Source organism: Rhopalosiphum padi, unplaced genomic scaffold, assembly GCF_020882245.1.
Source record: "Rhopalosiphum padi isolate XX-2018 unplaced genomic scaffold, ASM2088224v1 scaffold1, whole genome shotgun sequence".
Classification (NCBI taxonomy): Eukaryota; Metazoa; Arthropoda; class Insecta; order Hemiptera; family Aphididae; genus Rhopalosiphum; species Rhopalosiphum padi.
The window spans coordinates 10,241,877-10,253,287 of record NW_026869996.1 but is presented as its reverse complement, the minus strand read 5'-3'; the positions used below and the strand labels follow the sequence as shown (position 1 = coordinate 10,253,287).

Here is an 11,411-nt window from a genome sequence, read left to right as displayed (position 1 = left end):
TTCGCACTAAACGCAACGCGCCACTAACCACAAACCGCTATAGATAATAGTGATAATACGCTTTCGCCGCCCTTCACATAATATATTGTAGTATCAACTACTATCAACAAGTCGAGAGAAATAACTAAATGACAACTTGGGCTTTCCGATCTCGTATACTCATGGCAGAACAAATGCACTCGAAAACACTCGGGACGAAGACGACAACATTTTAATTTTGAAATTCATATCCCATAGACTATCCATTTATAAATATTATAATGTTATGATTTCGTTTCGTGTTATTTTTATAAATACAGTCGTATTCACAATAATAAATACGAAAATGGTATTAGGTATGTTGATCTGCGACGCAACCGGGATTTTTTCAAGGGATGTCCGCCAGTTGCGTATACAGTATATTATGGACAAAAAACATTATAACTTATAACATTTATAACACATTATTATTTCTAAAATTACAGTTTTAAGGGGGTTGTCCAGACACTCAGCCCCCCTCCTCTTGGTTGCGCCACTGATGACGATTGTTGAAGGTTTCAAGTACCTACCTAAGTGTCCTTATTTAGTTGCTTCAATATTATTTCACTATAATTGTTTTTTCCTTAGGTATTTTATTTTATAGTAATAGTTGTTAGCAACTTAAGTCTTATATAAGTAATAAGTATCAGTATGTAATAATAAAAATGATAGGAATAATGATTAAAACAATAATAATAATATAAATAATATTAGTAGTATTAATATATTATATATATTAGTATTGTAATGAGTTAAAAATATGGTATATAATTATTATTAAGAGATAGTATTTTAAATGTTATTTATTTTTAATGTTTGTCTTTAACTCATCACCTTGTAAGATAAATTACGGGGTTGGGTAAATGAGTTTTTCCTTTTGAATAAACTAATCTATTTAAAATATCTATTATATGAATTTTCACTTACCTTTCGGATGACTCGAGATGTGAGGTTACGATATTCAGTGTCGGCCTGGCATACCAAAGGCCCATGGATCAGTTTTTTTATGGGGCCCCCAAAAAATGTACACTGTTTTTTGTTGAAACATTATTTTAAGATACTTCTTTAAATATAGGTACTTTACATTTTTTCCAATATGGATCATAATATATACTTAGAAGTTATGTTAAAGTTATTTACTGTATACCTACTAAAGACTGCAATTACTGAATTACCTACCTAATGCATTAACTTTGTTTTTAAATTTTTTTATATTTAAATTTGTTATAATAATTTTGCATGATTGCAATAAACATATTTTATTTGTTTCAATTTTTTATATTATAATTTTTTTTAACTGTGCAAATATCAATTGCACTAAATCATCCTTTATAGGTATATTCATATCTTTAAGACTGTGAATTTGCAAAATTCTATTGTTATTATTAAAATGGCAGTGTTGTTTAAAATTTTAGTCTAAAAAAACAAGAAATTCTTATTCACTGCATACACAATATCCAAAATAAAACCCAAAAAAGTCTTAATCAACATATTTAAAACTTACTTTTCGTACTATTCGCAGCAATCTTAATACGCTGCACTTGTTCCAGTGTAGGAAAACTTATATTTTTTTTGATGTGGTGATGATTGGATCGCTAATAATGCTTTTTTATTTCTTTCTGCCTTTTTTGCGGCCCCAGATTTATATATACGTTTCATGTTCATAAATTAATTGCACACATTCACGGTAAATAAATTAACAATAGGCAACAGTATAACATCAAATATAGGTATCGCATAACAATTAACAATAACCGACAGCACGCGAGTACACGACTACAGCAGTCTGATTAAAAAAATAACAAATCAATAATCATAGCTGCGTACGTATTATCCTAGTTATATTAGTCGACAATATTTTTATAAATAACTATGGTCGATGGGTGCGAGAAAAACATTATTTAATATTCATAAATAAATAATAATAACATTATAATAATAATATTATATTAACACGAAGCCGACGCGATGGAAATCATTCGTTTAAAAATAAACTATGAAACTATTGAAACGTTTGAAGCTACTAAACAATAAAAAAATAATTATTAATAACACAGAAATGAAATTACGAAAACTAAAATTATATTTCTATTATAAAATTTAAACTTAGGAGACATATCCATAACTCATAAGCTGTATAAGAAATAAGAATAATATTGTTTAAGTTACTTTCAAAAGTAAATGTCATACCTTCATCATTATTATATATTTATATATTATACAGATATTATAGATTATAGTAGGTATTGTAAATTAATACATAATACATTTTTTTCTATGCAATATTTATATGATTGCTGAATCCAACAGCGGGGCACCGGGGCCTCTGCAGGCTGCAGGGTCGAGCAAGCGGGGTCCTCGTGGTCTCGTCCAAAATAAGGATAAAACCGAACTTAACTTGCAGTAGCGCAATTGATCCAAATAAACCTCCTCTAACTTGTACAAAGCCTAACCTAACCTATGGGAAAGCATCTGATTATTGAATTAATTTTCAATTTTTTGGGACTCTAAAGAAAAATTGCTCCTATAACGGCTGAATATTTCGATAAATACTTTACATGGGGGGGTCCCTATTCCCTATAAACCCAACAAGAACAAAATTGACGACACTTAAAAAAACAAAAAAAACGGAGAGGGGCCCCGGCCGCATTCGCGGCACAGCGGCCATGGTCAGGCCGACACTGACGATATTTGATGCGACTTGATGTAATGAATGCTGGACCGGGGTGGAGAGAGGTGTGCAAGAATATTATATTCAACAACTCGAAAGATATTAAAGTGAATTAAATTTATTTAAACTTGTAAGAATTTGACACAGAAAAAGATCATACATTTATCGATACAGTGTTGTGTAAGCGACTGAGCGCGGAATTGGTTGTTCTTTGCCCTTTTATAGACATGATATGCCGCCTTTGTGATAGAATTTGGAGATTGCGGCGTTGCTCATCATCAGTATCTTATTTACTAAATAGCCCATATTTGTACAGCTGCAATGATTGTGATTATTTCTAAGTCTAAGGGTAATTTAATTAATTGTAATTTTATCTTATAGTTGATTAATTTATTTCACAATAATATGTATTTGCTTAGTCTATGTTTGTGCAGCTGCACTGATATTTTATGAAAATTTAAATAATGATATATAATAATGTATATATCATTACAGTATATTATAATATTTGGTTTTTATAAAAATAACAAATTCAATTTAATGATTATGGAGATTAATTTTGTTGGTAAAAACGATATAATTTTCAGTTTTTATTGAATATTTACAAGTATCAACAATGGATGGCTTCTTCATTCAAATTGTTCATGTATCTTTGTTTTCACATAGCTCATACTCTTATTGTGCCTACTGCTACAAATTGTGTATACGTAATTTATAACAAACATTCAATATATATAATATAATAATATAGGTATTGAATATTTGATTTATTAAAATTATGTAATCTAATGCGATACATGTCAAGATTAAATTTATAGTTTGTAGAAAATCGTTATTTATTACTTTATTAGTGACTGGTTTAATATGTCTTGCAATGCTAATGTATATTTGAATGAATTTAAGATAAGCTTAATATTTTATTAAATATTGCTTGATAATTTTGATGATTACCTATTTTATTATTTTTAAGATCCTATAAGTGGAGCGATGAATGTATTGATTTTACAATGTTGTTTTTTCCAAATTAGGTATTTTATTTTTATTTTTGTATCTAAAATGACCTTTTTGAGCAAAAAAACTGTAATGATTTTCCACTTTGGGAGTATTTGATAGCAAACAGAATCTAGTCGGTACTTTGGGGGTCAAAAGTTCGCAGTACTTTTTAATAATCCAAAGAAATAGGGAAAATCGGTATTTTTACGCTATGCCAGTTTTTAAAATTGATTTCTTTATTTGTTTATAATTAAAAAACGAATAGCTAACCACAGAAACTTAAAAATATTCATTAAGTGTGTAAATTATTAAATTCTAAACATAGCATAATTTATTAATGAACAAATTTACTTTTCATTTTTTTTTAAATGTCAATTGATCAATAGCACTAGGTCAAAAACCTTGAAAATTGAATACAAGGATCTTCACAAGTAAGTCGTTATTATTAGAGTTAAAAAAAAAAGTTAAATCTAAAGCCATAAAAAAATTATAGATGTTGTGAAGTTAGAATTTTACTGAATTATGTCAAAAAACTAAAAATAGCATAATATTATTTTACTGTTCATAAAATTTAAAATATTGATACTCAAGATTTATAAATTTAATATAAGGTTTTTTTTTAAGTTTTTCAATAAAAATTAATTAAATTTCTACTGGAGTAAAATTAATCCTTTTTTTATCGTTTGAATTTTAAATTTTTACGATATTGTAAAACCGTAAAAAGTATTTCTTCTTAGACATCTTTTTGTTATTTAAAAACGAAAAACCGTAGATAAGAACTTGCAATTTTTACCAAATATTTATATTAACATTTTCTATGCATAGCATTATTTTTTAAATATTTTGACTTTTTTTGAAATATTCATAGACATAAGAAAAGTTCAATTTTTTTTTGAAAACTTCTTTCTTTAAATAGGTACCCATCTATACCAATTATTCACTGGGTCAAAAGTGTTTAAAATAAATTACAAGATGTCAAAAAACTTATTCTTATATCTGTATAAAAATGAATAAAAATACATAGGCTCAATTGTCTTCATGTGCATTCCAATTTCAAATTTTTCGGTATTCGTCATAATTACAAAAACTTACAAACTACAAACATTTTGTAGTAAAAAATGTATAACATTTTCAGTTTATATAAATAAGGTTTGATAAATTAAATACAATGTTCCTAAACAGTATTTGAGTATTTTATTCTGGAACTAAAAAATCTAAAAACTATAAAAATATTACTATTTTTTTATAATTTGATGATTGTAACGATTTTAATTCTTTTGTTATATTGCAAAAACATTTTTGTAGGAACTTGGAACGTTTATGAATATTATACTATTATTAATTATATTATTATTAATATTATACTATTTATGTACCTAATGACATTTTCAAACAATGTAGATTGTGGAAGTAATGCGAAAGCAGTTCCCACAGCGTCGTCGATTTCAAACACGAAAAAAAAAGATTGTCTATAGATATTACCTATTTATACCACGAACCTATTCACCCAATTTGAACCTAACGGTAAGGTCAAAGGTGGTATTAACTGCAACCAGTGGCGTATTTATTTACTGGGAAGGCCATCACTCCCCCCTCCACCAGTGATTGATTATTTAGCAAATAACATCAGAAAGCTTGATTAAATTTTATAATTTGACTATATTTACTTGTCTTTTGGAAAACCGAAGTAAAAAAAAAAAAACAAAAAATAGGTAGGTTACCTACTAGGGTACTTAAAAATTTAGAAATTGAAATACTAAGAAATAGGATAGTTAAAACTCGTGTTATAAGTCGAAATAACTGTATGTTATTAGTATTTATAGTTTTTTTGGGGGGTTCTTTATTAATTAAATAAAAAACACAAAAAAACAATTACAAAATGTTTAAATTAAGCTATAAAACAATAAAGTACATACAATAAATATAAACATTATTATTATTTACAATTAAATATTGTAATCTATTCCATGTATTTTGATGTATGACAAATATAAATGTACAAAATTGTTTATTACAAAATAAATATTGTATATGTAATAATGCATAAATTTTTCTAAAGAAATGCTTAAAATATAAATTGTATTAGCTAATAAAAATTATTTATTTTATAATAAAACAAGTCATGTTTTAGTTATAAAAGGAACAACAATAATAGTTTGAGATGTAAATATAAAAATTATTTTATTTTTTTAAGTCATAAGGCTCAAGACATGTTTTATTTTTTATTTTAAAGTTAGTTTGTGAATTTATAGAATATACACAAATGCCGTTTAAATCGAGTAATTGCAATGTAAATGGTTTCACAATATAAGATTTAGAGGACGCTATACCCGCATGTGTTGTCTCTGTCTTACTATCGTACATCATAACAAATTTTCGTTCAGTAGAATACATTTTGTGACGTTAGCTTTAATATTAGAGTAAATTTACCTATTATCAAATTTAAAGGTAAGAATATTATCTAGACAATGACATATGATTTTATTGATATTATCATTTTAAAGTGAGTTATGAACATTTTAAAGTTGTTATATTTTACATAGCTGTAACTCACTTTAAAATGATAATATCAATAAAATCATATGTCATTGTCTAGATAATATTCTTACCTTTAAATTTGATAATAGGTAAATTTACTCTAATATTAAAGCTAACGTCACAAAATGTATTCTACTGAACGAAAATTTGTTATGATGTACGTTAGTAAGACAGAGTCAACACTTGCGGGTATGATGGCGTCCTCTTAATATTTACTATGATGGGATACTTTAAGCATCAATAATTAACAACATTTTTAATTTTCCTATTTGTGTTCCAATTATTATGGACAAAAATAATATTAACTAATAATTAATCATATATTAACCTTAAAACTAAAGGTTAAGTTTAAAACATAAATATTTAATCATAACTATTACAAAAAAAATTTATAAAATTAAACACAATTAAATATAGGAATTGAATCTTAAGATATATTGAAAATTATTGGTATAGATGATATATTGATTATACCTAATACCTTATTAGTACTTAACTTTACTAAAATTATACATCTAAAATTTATTTTAAACTAACTTAGTAAACAATTAATAAATATGTTTTTAATACATAGGTGTTAAACTTCCATCCCATGTCACACAACTCTATTAGTTGCTATTTATTGAATTGTAGACATATTTTTTCGTATAATACTCAATCGTATTAGTTCATATTATCAAGTTTGGTTTCAGTCTGGAATTGAATAGGTACTTGAATAAAATGTATTGTAACATCTTTGAGCAGCGAACATAAAATAAATTGAAATTTGTTCCTAAAAATATTAAAATTAACCAATATTTTTGTTTTTAATCTTTATTAAAAGATACCATTCATGTGAATCTCATATAGGCATATAGATCAAAATAAATAATTTTGTTTAAATAAAATACCAAAACAATGTATACAAATACAATTTAATTGTCAGTTACAGTTCGTAACTTTTAACCTTTTATAGTTTTATATATTCTTATATTCTTACATATTCTATAAAATGTACCTAAATTTGAACATGATTCCAAACATTTTATGTTTTTTTTAATATATTATAAAAATGTATAAATACCTATTTATAAACTGATAAATAAATAAATTAAAAAACTAATGATTTATTGTAGTGTACAATCATTGGCTATGTTTAACTATTTTAAATAAAAAAAAAGTTCTAAATTTATTTTTACAATATTGATGGCAAGTTTTATTCTTAAAAGTCTCTACAAGTGTCGCCGTGCACGTCTTACAGCGGGGGAGAGTAGATCGTCCGCTCTCCTATGTGTAAATACGTAAAACAAGTCATTACTTATTAGTAATAGTGATTATAGTAATTAAAACATAAATCATTTATTATAAATTAAAATTAAAATTATTTAATGTATAAATAGACTATAAAGTAACTCATAAAATTATTTCTCATGTACCTATCAACTGAAATATAGTAGGCTAGTTGTGAAAGTATATTGTATACTGAATTGAGATTTATTTATACTCTATGGAACCACCACTGGATGTAGAAGGGATACAATAACTTATGAACTTTCTAATTCAAAATAATTTTTAAATTTTCGAGATTTTAAAATTTTAAATATCCATTAAAACTTGGTTTTATTATATTTTAAGTAGTTAGCCTCCCAAAAAATAATAGGTACTCTATTTACATCAGTAATTTTCGTGCCGTTCTATAATAATTTGATAGGTAATTATAACTGTCATAGTGTCATACCATTAATATAATTAATTATCCAATAGATACATATATAAATATGTCTTATATAGCATATAGTTCACACATATTCATTATAAATTAAGTAGGTTTTCTAGTTTCAAAACTAAGTAGCCAAGTAGGTACATACACCTAATAAAATATTCTTATAATATTAAGTCAATGTTTTTTTCATATTTTTTATACAAATTCAGTATATTGATAGCAATTTTATGTATACATAATAATGTTATTATAAATATTAAATAATTTAAAATATTTTAATGGCAATTACAATTCTTATAAAAAAAATTGATTTGTTTTTGGGTTGGTTAGGTAAACTTTTTTGTCTTCATCTGATTTTTAAACTTTTACTTATCTCAATGTTAGTGTGACATAAACCTAAGCTAAAATATATCATATTTTGATTACTTACCGATTTGAGTATGAGCACAAGTTCTTTTTACTGTATAGAGTTTAAATGGGTTTATTAGCTTTATTACATTTATGGCTCCCAAATTCTCGATGTCTCCGCTATTAAAAATAAAAATTCAAACAGATATTATACAGTGTATTTCTTTTTTCAAATTAATTTTAAAAAATTACCCGACATTCTTTGCTACAGTATATTGTTAAATAACAAAATTGGCATACTATTGTTCCTATATTGTAACAATCATTTGCTTCACACTGAAAAAATATAAAAAAAAACTTTAAAACTTTACCATTATATTTGAATGAAAAATCTTGTAACTTTATTTGACGCTTGAAAAATAATTGATTTTTAAGTTAATTGTACTCGTATGCACATTTACGTTATAAATTTATAATATACAAGCATTTTATTCAATTAATGTACATACATTAATGATAGCATATTATTACATTAATTAATATGCTACCTGGTCTTTGCCGAAAATCGATAGCATATTTTCAAACACTTGCTCAATAATGATTATTCTCTGTTGTCCGGAAAACTTGTTCTATGACCTCTTTATTTTAGGTTGGTGATGTCACCGAAATTTCTTTTAAGACCTTTACCCATTTACCTCACCGACCTTTTATTTTCATACCTATATTTTATTCTTCTATCAAAAGAAGTCTCAAATTTCAATCATTTACCGAAATACCGAAACGGTAATACCGAAACCCAACCTGGCTTACCTGTCTTATACTAAAAGTAATATTTAGGTACCTAATATGTTAATTTTAAATAGATTTGAAGTTGTTAGTCAAATTTAATTAATTTTTCCAACTTTAAAAAAACCTTTTGATAATCAAGGTATCAACTATCAATGTTGCTATGCTTGAAACCTCCAAAATCGGTAGTCCTATTCGATAATTCTATCCGAAGTTTAGAACAAAATGTATTACCATAAACAGTAGTGTTCCAAAATGTTTTGACCTATACGCCAAATTGCTGCTACTGCAAGAAACCTGGGAATTTCAAATCTCAATGAAGATTACAAAGACTCAATAGTTAGGATAAAAATCCAAGAAGTTTCAAACTACAGTGAAGTTGATGACGATAATCAACCTTATAAAAGCGTCGTATTATTATCAGAAAAACAAACAGTAACCATCAAACTCATAGAAGAAAAAGGTGGAATAATCTGGTTTTTAGATTCTGGCGCAACTGACTACATTATAAATTATTCTTGTCGAATAAAGCGTATCAATAATACAATCTTAATTAGTGTTGCAAAGCGCAACAAAAATCTAACTGAATCTCTCATAGATTATAAACACATTTCAAAAATAAGGTTACATTGGGTAGAAGTATTCATATATTTTAAAAGATAAATATTAACTTAATATACTTACAAAAGAGATAATGCTTACAACCCGAGGTTGCTCATTGCTGGGCATTGTTACATTGGTATTATATGTATTATTTGTTATATTTATATTTAATTGTGGTTGCTGCTTTGTGTTTTTTAAAAAAACTGTTGTATTATTAGGTTTTAGATCAGGATACACTGGAATAGTATTTTTGTTATTATCCACTTGTGCTGGAGAATAACTAGTAGTAGCCCTTTCAGGTGCTTTTACACGGTACATTGATGTACTAGAAGTACAAGGAACTATTGATTCAGATGCATTTCTAGTAGTATTTGAAATACTGCTTCCTAAGTTAATTTCCAAATTTGTATTAGTAGTCGTTTCTGAAGTACTATTCCCGATCAATCTTCTATGATTTGTAGGTCTGGAACTATCATAAAGATTATCTAAATGTTGAGTAGGTAATGTATAAAAAGTAAATTTTAAAGGTTATCTAATTAAACATGCAATTAAATATATTAAATATATTAAATTAAAAGTTAAGTAATATAGCAAACAATACATGCAAATTTGTTCAAATAATGAATTAGAAAATGAATTTAATTTATTACAGATGATAACAATAAAACAATTTCAATGATTATATGATATATAATATAATTCATGTACTTGTTATTTGCGTTGGTAGATGTGGTTATTGTTCCATGTTGATCCCCGTTTCTGTTTGTACTTAAAAGTATTGGCGAATTTTTAATGGCGCACTTTGCATTTTTCAAAAAAATAGCATGTGGATCTTTAAACTTGCAACTATTACGGCAATTTAATGTAGCTTCGTTCATCAATGTTATAAAATCTACTTCCAAATTTTGAATTACGGCATTTATTATGGCTTGGTAATAATTTATATTTTGTTTAGGCATGAAAAATATTGCCATACGATTCTTCATGAAATGATCGTGACGGCCAGCAACTTCTACTAATTTAATCAATACATTACACTGTGATAGAAATGTTTTAGATTCTATGCATTCGATTAGTTTAAGGAATTTTGACTCGCTTCGTTGAAGATTTTTACTAAAGAACTGTACAAGATTTTTAAAGGTATTATTAAAATTCAAATGCGAAACATGTAACTGTGCAATGATATTCAACATGCACATAAACAATATCTGTGTGATGCGGTCAATGTCAGGATCGTCGATCATCAGTAAAATCGACATAACATTATCTTGGAACTTGGACACTAGTATAAATTTATGATGATCATTTATAGAGTTCTTTTTTGATCTAAGAGCTTGCTCGTTTTCACATAATAAATTTACATTTACAATATTCGCCATTACTACTATCGTTTCTTGAAAAGTCTTAGTAAAATATTTTTCAAATAAATATGTAATTTCATGTAAAGATAAATCAATTTTTTGATTGGAGTTTGATAAAGATGTTCTATTTCTGGTAGTATATGTATTAGTTTTAGGCACATGAAAAATTTTTTTATATTTTCTGTATAATGAAGGTTCTACTAAAGTTTTTGGATCTCGTACTTTAATTTTTCCTATCAAATTTTCTGAAGAGACTTTTGAGTTTTTAGAGTTATCATTGAATTCAGAGTTGGAAGGCAATTCGTTTTCTAATGTATTATTATCAACTAGTTTCTCCTTTATCCTATTCGATTTATTAGCTGCTTTTTTATTTTGTTCTTGAAACTTGTTT

At 26.2% G+C, this 11,411-nt stretch overlaps 1 protein-coding gene across 1 annotated transcript; it reads right to left on the bottom strand.

The window, feature by feature from the left end:
* Nucleotides 1-6,804: 6,804 nt before the first annotated feature.
* On the bottom strand, nucleotides 6,805-10,892 carry LOC132931393 (uncharacterized). The gene is made up of 5 exons (XM_060997409.1): nucleotides 10,368-10,892; nucleotides 9,741-10,122; nucleotides 8,523-8,606; nucleotides 8,353-8,450; nucleotides 6,805-6,992 (listed from the first exon to the last, which is right to left on the bottom strand). The coding sequence occupies exons 1-4, from the start codon at nucleotides 10,856-10,858 to the stop codon at nucleotides 8,394-8,396; spliced, it is 1,014 nt and encodes a 337-aa protein (XP_060853392.1). The 5' UTR covers nucleotides 10,859-10,892; the 3' UTR covers nucleotides 6,805-6,992; nucleotides 8,353-8,393.
* Nucleotides 10,893-11,411: the final 519 nt, after the last annotated feature.